General features: G+C 40.5%; 2 protein-coding genes across 2 annotated transcripts in view; one reads left to right on the top strand and one right to left on the bottom strand.

The window, feature by feature from the left end:
• Positions 1 to 401: 401 nt before the first annotated feature.
• On the bottom strand, positions 402 to 12,434 carry LOC125426259 (cysteine-rich motor neuron 1 protein-like). Its single transcript, XM_048484522.1, has 4 exons — positions 11,746 to 12,434; positions 10,926 to 11,048; positions 8,769 to 8,956; positions 402 to 3,176 (listed from the first exon to the last, which is right to left on the bottom strand). The coding sequence occupies exons 1-4, from the start codon at positions 11,753 to 11,755 to the stop codon at positions 3,000 to 3,002; spliced, it is 498 nt and encodes a 165-aa protein (XP_048340479.1). The 5' UTR covers positions 11,756 to 12,434; the 3' UTR covers positions 402 to 2,999.
• Positions 12,435 to 15,186: 2,752 nt separating this feature from the next.
• The window catches only part of FEZ2 (fasciculation and elongation protein zeta 2), a 33,579-nt gene continuing 29,024 nt past the window's right edge, over positions 15,187 to 19,741 (top strand). Inside the window, exons 1-2 of the mRNA XM_048484514.1 lie at positions 15,187 to 15,297; positions 17,836 to 17,980. Of these exons, the coding sequence (XP_048340471.1) occupies positions 15,241 to 15,297; positions 17,836 to 17,980 (202 nt within the window). The 5' untranslated portion in view covers positions 15,187 to 15,240. The remainder of the gene's footprint in view (positions 15,298 to 17,835; positions 17,981 to 19,741) is intronic.

Below are 19,741 nucleotides of genomic sequence, written 5' to 3'. Positions count from 1 at the left end.
TGTTAATATTAATGGCATACCGATAATTTTACAAGTACTATTAAAATCAGTTGCATCTTTGAGACTTAAGGATTATGTTAGATATGAAGATTGAAATAGCTGATGGAGCTTTAATGGTTCAGTTTTCCAACATGCTACAAATTACTTTGAATAAGGTCACGCGACAAATACTCTACCTAGACACTTAACTGATGAATGCCCTTAATAAGCCAACACATCTGTATATTATGTTACAGGGCTGTATTGCCATAGCATACCAAAATCACATTCATAAATGTGTTAGAAGATTTTCAGTATATTAGCATAAAAACTGGTGTAAAGTGACATAAATCCTACTTCTGATTTCCATAAAGCAATAAACATCTCAACATTTTACAGAAAAAATGCATTTGAGGATTATAGAAAGTTCATCAAGTTAATTTTTATTGTGCTGCCAAGAGCCGAATTACAAGAAACTGCCTTACATTTTGAAAAGTAAACAAGCAACCTGCCGAATTGCAGTGCACTCCAAGTGCCACATATGCATGTATTTTATTTTTCAGAAAACTGTATCTGCATTTCTCTTACAAGAGCACAACAGGAACCAAAGTAAAAGAGTGTAATGGATACAGCACATAGGATAAATAATATCTTCAAAATAATAATAAAAGAATAACATTTTACACCATGTCTTGCTAATATTTTTTTCAGAATAGCGTCTTGATTGTAAAACAAAAGCAAGGATTTACAATTCCTGGAGAAAGACTGCTTATTCTTATGAAAGGAATTGATGATTTGTCTTGACAGAATCTGAGTGGTAATTGATAGTAACATTTATTTCAGTGTCGATATATTGAGCATAAAGTGGTTGGGGGACTATATTTTTTCTTTTTTTGAAAACTGAATTCATACAGAAAAATGTTGAGCCTTTATGGTACACTATTTTTTCTCTTTGATGCAAACAGCTAGAACACTTTTTGATATTCTAAAACAAAACATTTGTTAATCTTCAGATTAATAAATTAGGTCATATAATAAATTAGGTTTTTCAGTTTTAAAGTTCAGTAACCTCTGACCAAGTATTTACAACAATACTTGAGAGTTTCTTTACAAAAAATACATTTTCTTTTCACATTAAGCATACTGGGTATCTGTGTCTTAGGACAAGCAATTGTAAAAGAAAGACGCAACGCACAAGTGGGCAGTTAGTATAAAAGTGCCAAGACTGATTTGGAAAAATAAAATCTTATATGATACAACTTAAAGTTATGACTCAAACTGCAACAAACTTCCAGCTAGTTGTGGACTGTTCCAGTAGTTGTTTCAAACAACTATGTTCAAATATAACAAAGTATAAATGGTGCTATTCTGTGGAACTAATTTGTGCTGCCTGTGTATTATCAGTGTATCTAGCCAATGCATTGAATTAGGACCTTTTTAAGGCCATGCAGGAAAAGGAAAAGAAAACAAAACACCCTGCGATGTAGCAAGTAGCAAGAGAAATGCTTACTGCTAAAACTGTGCACATACTGTACACATATATGCAAACACAAGGGCATGAGTGCACGCACACACACACACTCACACTTCCAAATCAACTAAAACTGTAGGTAGGATGAGATGCTCTCGGCTTTCCTAATTTCACAAATGATTAAGCAGTAATATGGAATGCCTGTTCATTTCTGCACTGGGTAAAATCTCAGGTAAAAATACATTCAACAGGGAAAAATACAAAATTATACTGATATATACTGTATATATAAATACCATATATATACTGTATATATACATATATATACATATAGTGTGTATATATGTGTATATGTATATATACACACAAACGTATATATACATATACACATACATATGTACATATATATACACATATATACACACAGACATACAAATGCTATGTTTTAGCTTAAGTATATTTACATAAATATTTCTATAAAGCTGAAGTTTTAAAGAAGCATGATCTCCTTTCTTTCTGAGCTTCCAAAAAGGTGCTTGAGTAATATACAATTAAAATTAAGCAGCTTCCTAGCATGGAAGTTGTATCTAGTCTGTATAATCAGAAAAGAAAAAAAAAACCCTTACAATGATTTAAAAAACTAATTTGAGCAAGATCTTCATCCAACATCATCTTTTTCTTTTCCTCCAAAAAAAAAATATTTGGACCACCTGAAATTGATACATAATTTAAAAAAGAAAAGAAAACACACACACGCCACAAGTTTTGGAATCAGATGGTGTTTTCAACCTTTCTCCCCCTCTCCAATACTGTTGTCAAAAGATCCAGTGCTCATATAGAAATTATGCAGGCCGTAGCCTTTTGCTAATTGCCAAAACATGGACAATCAGCATCACAAGGAAAAACAAAAAGCAGCACAAGGTATAATTGTACACATATTCAATAAACTCACCCTTTGTATTTCTGCTATAATGTTTTCCTTGCAATGTCATTAGCTATTGCAGCTTATGATCAGGTAGAAAAACATAGTTGCAGCTACACCACGCCTGTGATGTGACAGGTACTCTCCTAGGAGTAAATTTTTGTAGCACAGCCTAAAAAACCCTATACTTTGTTATTTGAGTTCAGTTAGGGTTATGCTTATAACTTCACTGCAATAAATGCAATTTTGGAGTGACAGGAAAAAAGCTATATTCTTATTTGCTTTGACTCCAAGCTAAGCTAACCAGCTTCTATTCTTTGAGGCTTCCTGTTATAACCACTCAAGTACAACCTCAATTTCTTCTTTCCAAATAACCTCTAATACTATGTTACAAGCAAAACATCTTAAAACGTTGGTTCTAAGAAAACACTTGGTCAGTTATCGCAAGAAGTGGGAATGCTTGTTCTGGCACATTGCAGGAGTCAGAGCCCATCCCAGTAAGATCTTAGAGCTGTACATGAAGTCACAAATCCAATACAATCCACTAAGCAAGTGCACAATTCTAGATTTATTTTAATAGCAGACAGTCTTTGTTTCTTCTTAACTTCTTGGTAAGGATGCAACTTCTCACACTGTTTGATAGAAATTATCTGCCTGTAAGTTGTTCTGTTTTTGCATGCTGTAGAATCCACTGTATCTTGAATCTGGGTCAGCAATTCTAAGCATTCTCTGAGAACTGTCCACCTGAACCATAGTTCCTTTCTTGCAGTCCACGTACACGAGCTGATTGTTTAGGCAGGAAGGCTGTTTGAGAAAAAAGAAAAACACAGTATGTGAGCTTATTGTATATACATAAACTTGTCTTTCTTATCCAAAAAATGGAGAAAGATGCACGTTATTATGTATATCATGAACACAATGGGAACAATCCAATCCTGCACTTTTGTGTAGCCTGCAGCATCCCTATATCATGTCCTTCAATATTGTGGTGTGCAGTTGCTAGAGCTATTTGATCTGTCTGGTCGAACTATGAAAAACATAGTTAATTTGGGAAAATAAATTTGGCTCCTCACGTCCAATTCGTTTTTTATCTAACGTGACTCACCTCCTATGAGGTGAATCATCAGTTCATATCTAATACAGGAACTGGGAAAACAGTTGTAGAGAGTAGATCTGACAAACAGTTGTAGAAGTTGTAGAAGTGGGAAGAGCTGTAAGTTGAAAAGGATTTTTGGAAGAATTCCCTGGCTGATTTCACCTTCTAGTAATCAAACAATTAATACTCACTTCGTATAGTATGTTTGCCATGCAAACAGTGCTGGTTTGGGAGACGTACTAGGGATCCTGGCACAAATCCACTGTGACTCCTTTACTCTTAAGCAAGTAAACAGTCTAGAGATATAGTTTGCCTTTGTGCTTGGGTATTTTATTGAGCGATCTGAGATACTCACCAAGGATAGGCCTTCCTCCCACAGCTTTTAAAAGAAGCCATTGAAGTAGTGACCTTTGACACATCATGTAGTAATGAATTCTGCATGTTAGTGATGTGTAACAGTATTTTGCTTTGGTGGTCTTGTATCTGCTCTCATTAACTGAGTCTTAATTTTAGTACCATGAGGTCCAGTTCAATTTTTTTTGCCTAATGGCAGAGGCGTAGCTAGGGGAAATGGAGCCCAGGGCAAAACCTGAGTTTTGCACCGCCCCCCTCCCCCACTGCCGTATGGACGGCAGTCCTCCCCTACCACAACCAAAGGCCATCCTCCCCCACCACAACCAGGTCATCCCAAAGTCACCATCACATTATAGAACATGCCCCAACTCATGCAAATTTGAACACAGCAATGGTCCATTCCACACAACAGAAATAATTTTTTTTTGACATTTTCAAATACACACACAAACACACTCTGGGAAGGAGTTCTCCTTTCAGCTTTTCCAAACCATTCATAGAATCATAGAGTTGGAAGAGACCACAAGGGCCATCAAGTCCAACCCCCCTGCAATGCAGGAACACACAATCAAAGCACTCCCAACATATGTTCATCCAGCCTCTGTTTAAAAACCTCCAAAGGAGGAGACTCCACAACTCATCAAGGCAGTGAATTCCATTGTCGAACAGCCCTGATGATCAGGAAATTCTTCCTAATGTTTAGGTGGAATCTCTTCCGGCACCTTGAATCCATTACTCCATGTCCTAGTCTCTGAGGCAGCAGAAAATAAACTTGCTCCCTCCTCGACATGGCATCCCTTCAAATATTTAAACTTAGCTATCATGTCCCTCCTTAACCTTTGCTTCTCCAGATGAAACATCCCCAGATCCCCAGACCTTTTACCATTTTGGTTGCCCTCCTCTGGACCCATTCCAGCTTGTCAATATCCTTCTCAAATTGCAGTGCCTAGAACTGAACACAGTACTCTAGGTGAGGTTTGACCAATGCAGAGTAGAATGGTACAATTACTTCCCTCGATCTAGACACTATACTCTTATTGATGCATCCCAGAATTGCATTGGCTTTCTTGGCTGCTATATCACACTGCTGATTCATGTTCAGTTTGTGGTCTACTAAGACTCCCAAATCCCTTTTGCATGTAGTGTTGTCAAGCCAGGTGTCACCCATCCTATATCTACGTATTCTCATTTTTCTTTTTTCTGCCTGAGTGTAGTATTCTCTCTTCTCTTACATTTATCTCTGTTGAAATTCAGTTTGTTTGTTTTGGCCCAGCTCTCAAATATGCCCAGGTCATTTTGAATTCTGACTCTGTCCTCTGAGGTATTAGCTACTCTTTCCAATTTGGTGTCATCTGCAAATTTGATTAGCATGCCTTCTATTTCATCATTCAAGTCATTGATAAAAATATTGAATAGCATTAGGCCCAGGACAGAACCCTGTGGCACGCCACTAGTCACTTCTTTCCATTAATGAGCCATTAATGAGCCATTAATGAGCACCCTTTGAGTTCAATCAGTCAACCAATTACAAATCCATCTAACAGTAGCATTGTCTAGTACACATTTCACTAGCTTACTTGCAAGAATATTATAGGGCACCTTGTCAAAAGCTTTACTAAAATCATGGTATGCTACGTCCACAGCATTCCCTTCATCTACCAAGCTTGTCACTCTATCAAAAAAAAGAGATAAGATTGATCTGGCATGACTTGTTTTTCAGAAACCCATGCTGACTTTTTGTGATCACAGTATTCCCTTCTAAGTGCTGGCAGATCGTCTGTCTAATGATCTGCTCCAGAATCTCCCCTGGTATTGATGTCAGGCTGACTGGATGGTAATAATTAGGGTCCTCCTTTTTCCCCTTTTTGAAGATGGGGATAACATTAGCCTTCCTCCAGTCCACTGGGACTTCTCCTGTTCTCCAGGAGTTCTTATAGCAAGTGGTTCTGAGATTACTACTGCCAGTTCTTTTAATATCTTGGGATGTAGCTCATCATTCCATCTCATACAAGCACACACACACACATTCTCTCTCTGGGAAGGAGTTCTCCTTTCAGCTTTTCCAAACAATTCCATCTCACACTCACATACACTCTCTGGGAAGGAGTTCTCCTTTCACATTATAGAACAGGGGTAGGGAACCTGCGGCTCTCCAGATGTTCAGGAACTACAATTCCCATCAGCCCCTGCCAGCATGGCCAATTGGCCATGCTGACTGGGGCTGATGGGAATTGTAGTTCCTGAACATCTGGAGAGCCGCAGGTTCCCTACCCCTGTTATAGAACATGCCCCAACTCACAAATCTGGGTAAAAGCCGGATCCAGTTGATTTTAAACAGATCTTCACAAATTCATATCTTATTTGCATTGGAATGAAATGAAACCACCATAAAATTATAAAACATGTCTTAGTCTACAGGCAGCACCAAAACAATCATGCATTCCACGCTCTGCTTGAAAAACACAGATCCTCATGATTTTTGCACTGTCATCCCAAAATTACCAGCACAACTCCAGGCATTAGCCACATGTCTGAACACAACAATCACACATCCCACGCTTCGTGGTGCTGCAGTGACGCAAAAACCTGCTTGGAAAACATGGATCCTCATGGATCCTTATGATTTTTGCACTTGGTCACCCCAAAATCATCAGCACATCACAGCTGAAGCCCCTGGCCATGTGTTTGTGCACAACAATCACTCATCCCACGCTCTGTGGTGCCACAGTGGCACAAAAACCTGCCTGAAAAACATGGATCCTTGTGGATCCTCATGATTTTTGCACCAATACTAGCTGACCTAGGGGTGGGGAGAGGGAGGCAAGGGTTGGTAGGGATAGGAGAAGGTGGCAAGGGATGGGAAGGGGAGATGAGAAGGGGGTGAGGTATCAGAGAGGGAGCTATGGAACATGTGCAGTGTGCTTTCCTTCCCAGCCTTGCTGAAACTAGGTTTTCCTCCAAGCAACGTTTTTTAAGGTGGGTCAGGGTTATAGCTGAAGTCAGAAACGCCTCCTCCATCTCTTGATGAGTTGCAGACTGGTAACAGCAGAGAGGAGGGCCTTTTTCACTCCCCATCCCCCGCTTCCCTCCAGGTCCTGAGAGCTGCCCATAGAGTCTCTAGCTGCACATGGGAACAACTCAGGCCAGCCCAAAACAAGGCAGGAAAAAAATGAAAATGAAAAACAATACAGGAAGGAGCAGCAAGAGTCAGTTGGAATCACTTTTTTGGGACACTGCATGTTTGCCCCATGCCTCCCAGTGGCTACATTAATTTTCCCCTCCCCTCCCCCAAAAACGCTAGCAAAAGGTTAACTCAGCAACAAGAGGCATTCTCCCTGACTCATTTCTGCACAAAGAGAATGCCATCGAAGGCAGATCCAGGCAGGAAAGGTGAAGGGGGGTGGGGGTTAGGAGGAGAAAAAAATTAAATTCTTTAAATCCCTGCAGCTCTCACTTTACACACACACGTGTTACCTCAGTTTTGCTCCAAATACATCGCCTCCCCCCAGATGTAATTTTATAAACTCTGCAAAAAAAAAAAAACCCTCCTGAAAATTCACATCAAGAACCGTGAGTTTGGAGGGGACACATATGCAGTGGTGGGATTCAAATAATTTAACAACCGGTTCCAGTGGTGGGATTCAAAGAATTTAACAACTGGTTGTTTACAAGCACCATTTTAACAACTGGTTCTGCCGAAGTGATGCGAACATGCTGAATCCCACCATTGCACATATGGCTCCTTTGCTCTCAGTTCCTCAGCACCATGCTCGAAGGCATTTTCCTCCCTTCTTCTTCTCCCTTCCCTTGCACTCCTGCTTTCCCTCCAAACTTATTGCAAAGTTCTGGAGCTTTGCAAGCACCAATCGCAACCAGCCTCTCACCCACAAACAGTTATGATCTCCACAAGGGTACTCCATTCTTTACACCCACATGCGCACCAAAACTTTGTCACCACTGCTGCCCCATCCTGCCCCGCCCCCTCTCCTCCTCTGACTTCAACTTTGCAATTCAAGTGCTTAATCTCCAAAGCACCTCCACACCTTCCAGGAAGTTTTTCCCAGCACCTCCCCCTTGGGAACGTGGCCAACCCCACCTTTCCCTCTGGGGCTGTGTGCGGGCTGCACCGTCTCCCGCCGCCTCACAGCCAGAACAGACCTTGCTGGCTCGACTGGTTCCTCCGAGCCTCTCTGTGCTGACAGCAGGGGCTGGGGCCTCTGCAGCGCAGTGGGGGCTTCTTGGCCCTGTCTGGGTGCTCCTGTGGTGGGTGGAGGGTGAGTACTTGCTGGGCAGGGGGGCAGAGAGATCCCCGTCAATCCCCCTTCCAGGCTGCTGCCTCCTGAGACTGGCCCGGCAGTGGATTCTGGTGGGGCGGGGTGAAGGGGGAAGGGAAGAGGTTGGGGCAATTTTCCACCCCCCATGACTCAATGGGGGCCCACCTGGGTCATTTGTCCCTGGATGTCCCCGTGGGCGCTACATGTCTGCCTACTAGTTGTCACAAATAACAAAATATGAAGGCCAATTAATGTGCTAAAAATAGACCCAGTTAAGTAATACTGCTGCATACACAAAATGAACAAAACTATTACATAGGTGATAAATAGATTACAGTTTTCTAGAAGATAGTGAATCTTTTTGCATGAACAAGCATTGAGGACATAGGGGAAGATGCAACTTCTGTACCAGTTGCCTCTAATAAACAGGGAATGTCCTTGTGTAGACTTCAAATATTGAATAGAGGCTTCCTACCATCTTTGATAAAAGAAAGAAGAGGGCAGAGTTCCATTCACTGCAAGTGGAAGTAAGGTCTTTGTGATGATTATAGTCCTGAATCATCCCCAAGGGACTAAGTTGAGATACACTCATGAAATCATGGTACCCATTTATACCAATGCAGTTGCCAACATTTGTGAAATTAAGTCTAATGTCAATGTATCAAAACTTACCTTTGATGGGGCTCTGTAGCAGGATACTGGTATCCACTGTTTCTTCTGATTGATAAGCAGAAGTGCTATGATAAGAACTAGGGCTGTCATGATGGGCACCGTCACCCAGGCAAGAGAGCTAAGAGATGCCTCTGGACTTGACTCTGATCCTCTGTTTTCTCTAAAATCCCCCTGAAGGTGACCCATATCTGAAATGTGGGCAAGAGTACATTAGTAGCAATACAACAAGATAGTGCTCATCTCTCCTATATCAAATAGTAGAACAGCTTCAACAATCTATTATTGCTTTTTACTCAGGCCCCAAACAAAAATCTTTAAATGGTTTCCTCAAATTAGAGGTTACATTGTGGGCATACTTAAGATTCTCGGCTTTGTATATCAGTGCCAAACTAGATGTATTATTGGTTGAGTCTGGATCCCCATCTATTCTTTTAAAAAAATGCTATCTTCCATTTCAATTGCCCCTGCTATTTGAACTGATAGGAACCCATAAGCAGAAGTTAGATGGCTATGTGACAGCAATTCTGATTCTATGACTCTATGAATTTAGGCAGATCATGAGAAGGAGGCCAAGAAGAAATGAGCCAGTACTTGGGGTCTTTTGGCCTTTTCTTATGTGTGCAGGGTAATGCTGATTGCCATTTTTGGGTGAGGAAGGAATGTTCCTCTAAGCCAGACTGCCCTAGGGGTCCTGGAGGGGTTTTTTTTTTTGCATTCCTCTGGGTACACAGAGGTCACTGGGTCATTGGGGTGAAGGATGGGGAGATAGCTATGAACTCTCGGCATTGTGCAGGGGTTGGACTAGATGACCCTTTGGTGTTTTTATGTTCTCTGTTGAGCCAAGCATCAGCTATGGGAAAAAATGAAATTCTCTCTGCAATTATTTAACCTGGGAGCAGCCAGAAGAATACTTGACAGAGGAGAGAACAAAGGAGAACCTTGCTGGCTTACTATAGCTGAGATCCATTCATACTGACCTCCCCCTTCCTCTTTCTGCATGAATTTAAACTGGGAGGAGCCAAAACCAAAGTGCTTTTGACTTTTAACTTGGGACCTGTAAAAATCAGCTTGCCAAACCTGGACCAGCCATATTTGTTTGTACTGGAACCTTTTTCTTGTTATAAGTGCTTTGAGTCCCTCAACTTTTTCTGCTGATGTTTAATTTTACATACTACCAAATAGTTCAAGTTATTTTAGTAGAAGTAGTTCTGCCAGAGTACCCATGATATGCACACCCTGATCATTATGACAAACCCTGTCAATAGTGCCCTGCCCTGCAAAAATGAGGCAAATGGAGATTAAGGACAATTCTTTCTCAGTGGTATATTCTTTCTTGAAGTTCACCTGGCAACAGAGGAAAACATTTAATTTCACCCAATCTTTTCATAACTTTTGTGTATTTTTGTATTTAGCTCCCTTTTCTTCATCTGTCTACTGTCTCTAAATTCTTATATTGCTGATGTTAGCAATACTGCTTTATTGCTGAGATTTTTATTGGTCAATTGTTTTTGGAGTAGAGGGTCTAGATCAGGGGTAGGGAACCTGCGGCTCTCCAGATGTTCAGGAACTACAATTCCCATCAGCCTCTGTCAGCATGGCCAATTGGATATACTCTAGATATACTCTAAACTAATAGGCAGTTAAACAGATTTAGCCCTCAGTAACCAATTTGTTGGTATATACCTTTTCTTTGTTCTTGAATATGGCTTGGTTTACAATTAGTCAGAATGTCAATAATGAAAAATTGTATGAAATTAGGGTAATATTTTTCCTGAACCAATTTTCTTGCACAATCCTTTTGTTTAATCATTATTTATATTGATGTAGGTTGTTCAACCTCTGTCAAGCCATTCTTAGAAGCATTAATAGGCTGAGGAGAGATTGGTAGGTTAAAAAGCCATGTATACTGGATGAGACAGATGTGCAGATTAATCATAGTTTGTTTATAACTGCACAAGCAGGGACCTCTAAACATTTAGCTGTATAGAGAGGAGTGGGTTAGTGATAGATATTGGGTTGGATCCCAAAGTTAAATGTGGTGCCTTCTGTGCCATCTTTGAGTGTTAAAAATTTTCTAAGAGTGGTTTTAGAAGTGAGAAATGGGATTTCTTCTTTGGAGGGGTGTATCTAATGGTGTTCACATGAAATACATATTACCTCTATGGAAACGAATGATGTCATTTTCACTGGGTGTAGGCCAAACTGGTGCTTCCTGTTCATTATATTCTCGACGGTTCGTCTTCTCAATTGGAATGTTGGTAGGTTCAGGTACATACATCTCTATAAAAATTATATTTGTCACAGAAAATCATTGAAAAAGTCTACTGTTGTTTATTCAATAGCCATTAAACTCTCTCTGAGAAAAAAGCTCTTTCCTGCCTATAAAAATTTTATGCTAGTTATATAGTGATTCTATTACCAGGGCAATGTAGAACTAAACATTCTTTTCACTGAGATACCTTTTGATGTTAATATGTATTAATTCATATTCTTATTCACTTGTTATCTGACCTGAAAGGATTATGAACTGTAAAAAACACTTTTAACTCCTGCCCCCATGTAGGCACCAGTATACATATAAACAAGTCCCTTGATATATAAATAATAGCAGTTGAATAGCCAGAGTATCTATCTCAAAGTAAAGGCAGAAGAGCAATAAGATGGTAACAGAATAGCATTCAGGAGTCACTACAAGTGTGACCTATTCCCTTTGTGCCAATGACACAATGTATTAAAAATACTGAGAACAGCCAAGTTTGTTCTTCTGTTTTCCCTGTTGCTGCCAAAGAACTCATAGTAAAAACAGGAAATCAGTTTCCAGATTCATTAATAAGAATATGATAAACTATTAACTCTCTGACTACCACAAGGATTTGTCAGTCTTGCATTCTTACAGTACTGGCATGATTATCAGGTTTGGGTGGGATAGACAATTAAAAAAACAACACTGAACCCATTACTGAACATAAAACCTTACCCCGGCACATGGGGCAGCAACTTCCTTCAACATTGATGGGTTCCACACAAGGAAGAGGAGGGCAGCTGACTGTGGAACAAAGGGTCTGACCCTGTAGACAGTAGCAGTGTGTGCAGCTGTCTATATCCCAACGTTCTTCATCGGCATATGTTTTTCCATTAAAGTGACAAACTGCCTTCTTTGATGCTGTGTCCTCTGGTGAAATAATATTGTAATGAACTGAAGTTAGAAAGCCATTTCAAAGTAATTGGCAAGGAAAAAAATTGGTCAAATGCTCTTTTCACTTGACTAACTCGCATAAAAAGTGGCTGGAAATAGCTCCATATAGTATGGGTGTGCATCTTTTGTTTAAATAGGCATTTTTCAGATCCAGATCTATAGGAGCTGAAAAATATCCGTATTTGTGGTTACCGGGGTTCTAAATACTGGTCTAGGATTTGGATCTGTTTTTCCTACCCTTGACTCTGATATTATTTGGCTCCATTATTACCTATGTTGAATCTATGGGGAATTGCAGACAAGCTGCTGGTGCATGCTCTTTAAATAACCGCCAAATTTCAAGTGAACTGGACCAACAACTCCAATTATATGGGTCCCTGCATAAGGTGCCTCCAGCCATTCTCCATTGTTACCTATGGGGAAAAACCCCTCTAAGCTTTCTCCTGGGAAAACAGAAAAAACACTCAACAATGAACACAGCAACCACTGACTAAAAGTCTCTCCAGGAAAGCAACAGGTAACAAACCCAAAGACCCAGTACAAAACCAGGGAATTCCAGCAGAATCACAAGACAGTGTGGCAACTCCAACAGAACCAAAGTCACTCCACAGAAGCCCAGAAGAACCCAAGCGTAGCAGTGCAAGATTTACAGAACCAATCAAACCAGAGAATCCCAGCAGGGGGCATATTTTCAAGCCAACAGAACCAATGACAATCCCTAATGTGTGATTCCGCCTGCCTGTGACATCTTCCTCTCCCCCATTCCCACTCTCCAGTTTCCTGGTAACGTGCAAAGGGAGGGGGAACAAGCTGCTCTAGAGAACTTTAAAGTTTGTTAGTTCAGGGCAGGGGTAGGGAACCTGCGGCTCTCCAGATGTTCAGGAACTACAATTCCCATCAGCCCCTACCAGCATGGCCAATTGGCCATGCTGACAGAGGCTGATGGGAATTGTAGTTCCTGAACATCTGGAGAGCCGCAGGTTCCCTACCCCTGTTCTAGGGAGAGTTCAGACTTAATTTGATGTAGAACATTAGCCTCATCCGCCAAAAGCCTTGGGGTGATCCTGGACATCGTTATCGCTGGTAGCCCAGGTCACCCAGACGGCCCAGGCGGCTTTTTACCATCTGTGGCAGGCACGGCAACTTGTCCCATATCTCTCCCGTCTTGATCTGGCCACTGTGATCCATGCCACTGTCACCTTTAGATTGGACTACTGTAACTAGCTCTACGCGGGCTTACTTTTAACCATGATCTGGAAATTGAAACTTGAGCAAAATGCGGCAGCCAGGCTCCTTTCGGGGACAAAATCTAGGGACCAGATTACATCGGTCCTGTATCAACTACACTGGCTGCCGATCGAGTACCGGGTCATATTTAAAGTCTTGGTCTTGACCATTAAAGCCATTTACGGCCTTGGACCAGCATATCTGATGGACCGTCTCTCCCTGTACCGCCCCATTAGGCCCCTTTACTCCTCAAAGGTGGACCTGCTGGTGATTCCTGACCCAAAAGCAATCCAGCTGGCCTCTACAAGGGCCAGGGCCTTTACAGCCCTGGCCCCTACCTGGTGGAACAGGCTCGCAGGTGAGATCAGGGTCCTGCGAACATACAGAGTTTCCGCAGGGCTTGTAAAACAGACCTGTTCCACCAGCTGGGATAACATCGAAAACTTGCTATATAGAAACACCTGGCCTGCTGTGGGTGGAAGGAAGGGGGAGGGGGGAACTTCTGATGCCATCTGAAATTTATGCAATTTATGGTTCCTTAATTAGTGGGGATTGATTGTTTTTAGCTGATTTTAAATGTTAGATATATGATTGTCGGACACTGCTCTAAGCCCCTTGGGGGAGGGCGGCATACAAATTAAATAAATAAATAAATAAATAAATAAACTCATACTATGATATTCCATATTATTGTTTATAGTTATAAAAGTTGGACAATGAAGAAAGCTAAGGAAATTGATTAATTTATCATGTATTGTTAGAAGAAAATGTATAGATTCCATAGGAGTTCCAAAATAACCAATAAGTGGGTTCCTTCAGGGCTGCCCTTTCAGATCTTACTGCCCTTCTGATTTCTTGGTTGTAGGTTACCCTTTCACTTGATGATTAAGCCAAGGAATAGAAACTGTTCAACAATTTCATTTCTTAATTGTCACCCTTGAAGCGTAATTCCTCAATAGTCATTACTTTTATCTCTTGATGTTCAGATATAATCCTGTTTTGGAACTTTCTCCTTTAACTTTCATCAGTAGTTGTTTTAGGTCTTCACTATTTTCTGTCAATAATGTGAGATGTCATAAATCATGAGCTGGAGATACTATTAATGGACAAACAGTTCTTTATGGGATTAAACTCCACCTGATGGATCCAGTTCATAGCTAGAATGTGCCTTTTGAATGACCTTAGATGCTCCATCTAAAGGGGGAGGCCAAATCTGTCTGTGGAAGTAGCATGTGGCCATGTCAGCAAATTTGACCTCCCCAGGGCACTTGCCCTGATAGAAGGGTGAAACAGCCAGCGTGTGGCTGCTGCAGCCCTCCTCAGCACTGGGTTGCAGCGCCGGTGTCCCTGTGGCCTGGGGACATGGAAGGGAGAAACCAACTTTAGTCGACTCCCTTCCAGCCGTTTGCCCCATTATGCCAGTGGTCAGAATGGCTGACTTACACCACCCAAAATGTGGTGTAAGTCTATTCTGTGGCAGAATAGTGATTCAATAGTGGCTTCATGGTGGCAAAGAGGCTTTTTGACTTTTTAAGCCTCCCCACACTGGCAGGAAGCCTTTTTGGAGGTGGCACCATGGCCTACCTCCCCTGAATTTGGGTGGGGCTGCCCATATTTCTTTTGTATTCTCAAATGGTATCCATGGCATAAAGCATCTTTTTTCAGCTTCAATAAATGCAGTAGTCATATTTTGACTTGTAAAGGAATTATCTTATGATGTTTGTCAGTGTTCTGGCCATATGGAGGTTAGAGCACATAACATGCTTTACGTAGGGCTGTCCTTTCTTGGAAACGTCACTAAGTCAACGCTTCACTAAGTCGAAGCTAAGTCATTCCTTGATGAATGGAGGCAACATTATTTATTTATTGAAACAGTCATAACTTTCATATTCATTGTATTGAGACTTATTAGTTGCCTTTATATCTAATGATAGTTTAATATTAAGCTTTCTTTTATCTTCCTTTTTCTCATTCCTCTTTGATACATAGATTAATGACAATCTGAACCTTGACTTATCAGATGACGAAGAGCTGAGAGAGCAACTAGATATGCATTCTATCATCGTTTCCTGCATCAATGAAGAACCACTGTTCACAGCTGAGCAGGTAAAGTGGTAGCGCAGCAATGCTACTGGGGTATTATTATGTCTTAGCATTAATCCTTTGATTGTCCTGGTGGAAGAAATAATGATACTGATAAATGTATTTGGAAACAAACTGGTATCTTGCATGGAACAAAATATTGCTGTTCCATTTGTGATACTACCATGTAGTACCAAAATGTTTTCTATTCTTTTTAAACCTTACCTTATTTTCTTTTTTGGTAAAAACAGAATTGGTTGTAAAGTACAAGAGATTGTATGGAAGCAAATGGATATGCAGTTTTTAGCATAGTGGCTTGATAATGAAAGGTTGGGGATGGCCTGCTATTTTGTGGAACCATATGAATTTGCTTCCAGGTGTTGTATCTGATAGCATTAAGTAAGATTTGAAGTACTTTTGTTTCTAGAACAGATGGTTGTACTGCCTGCATACATATCGCACTTTCCCGAATCTAGTCTGACAGATAGTGCTGGAGTGGTGCACCTAGGTCTCTTCCACACTCCGCTGAAACCAAAATAGTTGCAACTCACCTTTTTGGAATATATATGACAACCAGGGGATTTCTTATCCAGCACTGGCCAGACTCAAGCATACCCAGTTTCATTCAGGCTGCAGTATAATGGCTTTCAAAATATCCCCTGAGACCAGCCATATAATTATAAGATTCTTGTCAATTGCTATTAATATTTTTTATAATGGCAACAAGAATCAACCATTGTAACATACGGAATACCTGAGATCAGTGAAACAGGACCCCTGAGAAAGGCTGTCTTTCCTGTTGTTTTAAGATACCTTAATTAGCCTTTCTTCTCTGTGCATTTGTGGTAGCCTTGTGTGTTATGATAGTAAAGTACTTTTTTACTTCTGACAAGTCGAGAGAAAAAAAACTGAAGTTGTGATTTCAACAACAGGGGAAAGTGCACTCACCATGATCCATCTCCATAACAGGTAGCAGGAAACTCATATATGGCTCACATCTGGAATATCCATCTTAATTATATGATAGGAAGGCTTAAAAAAATTATATGATAGGAAGGCTTGACACATTTAGGAAATCCAGTTACCCCTATGCAATGCAAATAAAGGTTCATTTACTTTAATGGACGAAATATAGGCTCCATGAGAGAGTGTTTAACTGAAAATTTCTTGGTTTTCACTGATTTGAAACAGATGTAATAATAATAAATTCACCCCACTTTTCCCCAGCAAGCTGGGCTCAGGGCAGCTTACAATATTTGAAAGTGCAGTACAATTTAAACATTCCAATTTAAAATCAGAGTGAATTAATGACAATATGAGTTGTGGTGTAAGCAAATATGGACACTGTTTGGTATGCAGTTATTCCACAAGGAAGAGTTAGCTAAGAACAATTAGGATAATGAATCTTATACTTTGATAGTTCCCAAGTGCAGGCCTAGCAGTATCCATATCATCTGTGAATGTCATTTTTCTGTTTGGAGCACATGATGGGATAAAGCTCCAGTTAAACTGAACATTCTACCAAAATATGTAAAAAGCTAGGTGAGCAAGATTATGGGGTATTATGGCGTACCTTAATGCATTTGAAGGCCTGTGATGCTAGGGAAAGTGTAGTGTCAAGAGAGGAAAACTCATTGCCTACCCTATGACAAAAATCAGGAAAATAAAATATTGATTGTATATTGTTAAAGCTATAGTTTAGATTAGTTTAACAGTGGGGATTTGCTGTGGCAATTATATATGAATCTAATGGTAAATTGACGACCTGTGAGAAAGCCATTCAAAACAAAGAACTCAGTGTGGAAACAAACGATTAAAAAAAAATTAGATAAGCACTTGAACAAAAATACTCCCAAGTGTGCATACAGAATTAAATTTTTGTTGCAGTTTTAAAAAATGTGTAACCTGTGTTCAGGATTGAATGGAGGCAAACATTTAGTATCCTGCTTTTCAGCATAAAACCAAATAAGTTAGTTGGGTGTTTTCAACTGTGTGGCCATGGTCTGGTGCTTTTTGCTTCTAACTTTTTGCCTGCATCTATGGCTGGCGTCTTCAGAGACTTGTCACAGTAAGATCTGCTTCTCTCAATGGCACCAATCTTACCATGACATGCCTCTGAAGATGCCAGCCATAGATGCAGGCAAAAAGTTAGGATAAAAAACTACCAGACCATGGCCATACAGCCTCGAAAACCTACAGCAGCCAGTTGACCTTGACTGTGACAGCCTTTGACAATGCAAATCAGGTAGCATCAAATACTCATAAATATTGTATAACACCATCCGTTTCTAGCTATCAGATGTTTGAGGAAACATTTTCATTTCCTTTCTGAAATCATGAGAGGCAATATTAAGTCACGTTTTTGTGACACATTCAGTTATGGAGCAAACTCACCAGTACAGATCATACTTCTCAGGTTGGGAGATATAAAAGCCAGGGTACTCTCTCGTGATCTCAGTGCGGCATTCCCTCAAGTATATTTAGCCCAGGCAACATAGAGACCTATGAGTTACAGCCAGCACCTTGAACCATGCACATAACTGTGTACATTTCTGTTAAAAGGTCATTGAAGAAATAGAAGAAATGATGCAGGAATCTCCAGATCCAGATGATGATAAAACACCAACCCAGTCAGATCGTCTGTCCTTACTCTCCCAAGAAATTCAGACTCTTAAGAGAACCAGTACAAATCACAATTACAAAGAGGGTAAAGGAATCCGTTTTTCTTTTCTTCTTATAAACTCGAGTAACAAGACATGCCATTTCTATATAATTGGGGCAGGATGGTGGATTCCACATAATTTGTACACAGAAACTTTCATTGTACCATAGTTGGTACTCAGTTTACTGCCATAGCTGGTATCTTCCCAAATGCATCTGGTGAGGGCTTGCTTTTTGCCCTGCAGTTACTGCCAAGGTGATACCAAAAGTTAATAGTCCCCTGGCATGGACAGCGGGCATATGGCAAAGGGCTGTGGTTGGCTTACTGTAGGTGTATAAGATGGAAACATGCCTTGGTCAAAACTAGAGACATCTTTGTTCAAAATTTTCCTGACCCTCTGGATATATTCTCTGCTGACCACTGTCTTCACTTGTCTGTGCTTGATGTTATCCAGCTGCAAAATGCCCAGGTATTTCTAATAAGCTTTCGCCTCCCTTTGATTCGCATCTCTGATGAGTTGGTTGGCCATCAGGCATTTCAATCCTTACATCACTTTCCAGCGAAAGTAGATCTTGCCCTCTCCTTTATTTGCCTCAGTAGCACACACTTTTTCCAGGAGCCAAAGCTTCATTGCAAAGTATCTGTGCAGGAAATATCTTTGGACTGTGTATTTTCACCAGTGGAAGCTACGGATTTCTGTCGTCTGATTTCCCCGCATAAAGGCGGCTTCAAATCATCCATGTACAGCAAATGTGAGATTTTTTTCTGAGTCTTTGGCCATTTGATGACTCAACTTGGTTTTCTTTAAAATTACTGTTAATGGGATCATGGCAATGACAAACAGTAAAGGTGATAGTGAATCACCTTGGAAAATTCCTCACTTAATGTTGACTGTTCCAAAGTTTTCATTTCCAACTGTCAGTTCAGTTTTCCACTGTCTCATCCCTTTTTCAGTGAATATTCGAATGTTTTCGCTGACACCAATTGTTTCCAAGCATTTCATGATCCAACTATGGGGCAGTGAGTCAAATGCCTTCTTGTAATCGATCCAGATCATATGCAAATTCGTTCTTTGATTCTTGCAGTTCTCCATTATCATTTTGTCTATTAGGAGTTGGTCTTTTGTACCCTTGCTCCTTCTTCTGTTCCCTTTTTGCTCCACCGGCAGGATGCTATTTGCTTCCAAGTAGTCCATGATGTTATCTGCTATTATGCCAGTGAGCAGTTTGAGCATCATGGGTAAACATGTTATTGGCCTGTAGTTTCCAGGTGTTACTCCTTTGGCTGGATCTTTCTGAAATAAGTATGTCTTCCCAGTTAGCCATTGATCGATTTCACCATTTTGCATGGCTTCATTGAACTGCTTGGCCTATTGATGATGATGATGATGATGATGATGATGATGATGATGATGATGATGATGATGATGATGATAGATTTCACTGCTGCCAGAACTTTAGCTGGTTGTTGGCCTTTCATTACAATTAGTGCTTCACCCAGAGTCCTAGGAAGTTGTAATGTATCGGTGTAGTATTCATGCAGACCCTAACCAGGCTACCTTCTGAATTGACAGATGTTAATTTTGTTAATTCGAAGATGTTTCAAGTGGTGCTCTAGGGTTTTGGGATGGCACCCAGGGTGCTGATTGCCACTGGGATGACCACAGCTGGTTTGTGCCAGTAGTGCTGCAGCTTGATTTCAAAATCGTGATATTTGGTGTACAAGATAAAACCAACACAACAATCAATACAAGGATAAAACCAATACAACTACATATAATCAATTATTAAAAGTACATTAAAGAAT

Source organism: Sphaerodactylus townsendi, linkage group LG01 (genome assembly GCF_021028975.2).
Source record: "Sphaerodactylus townsendi isolate TG3544 linkage group LG01, MPM_Stown_v2.3, whole genome shotgun sequence".
Taxonomy (NCBI): domain Eukaryota; kingdom Metazoa; phylum Chordata; class Lepidosauria; order Squamata; family Sphaerodactylidae; genus Sphaerodactylus; species Sphaerodactylus townsendi.
Note: the sequence above shows the minus strand (reverse complement) of the source record. Positions and strands in the feature narration are given on the sequence as shown.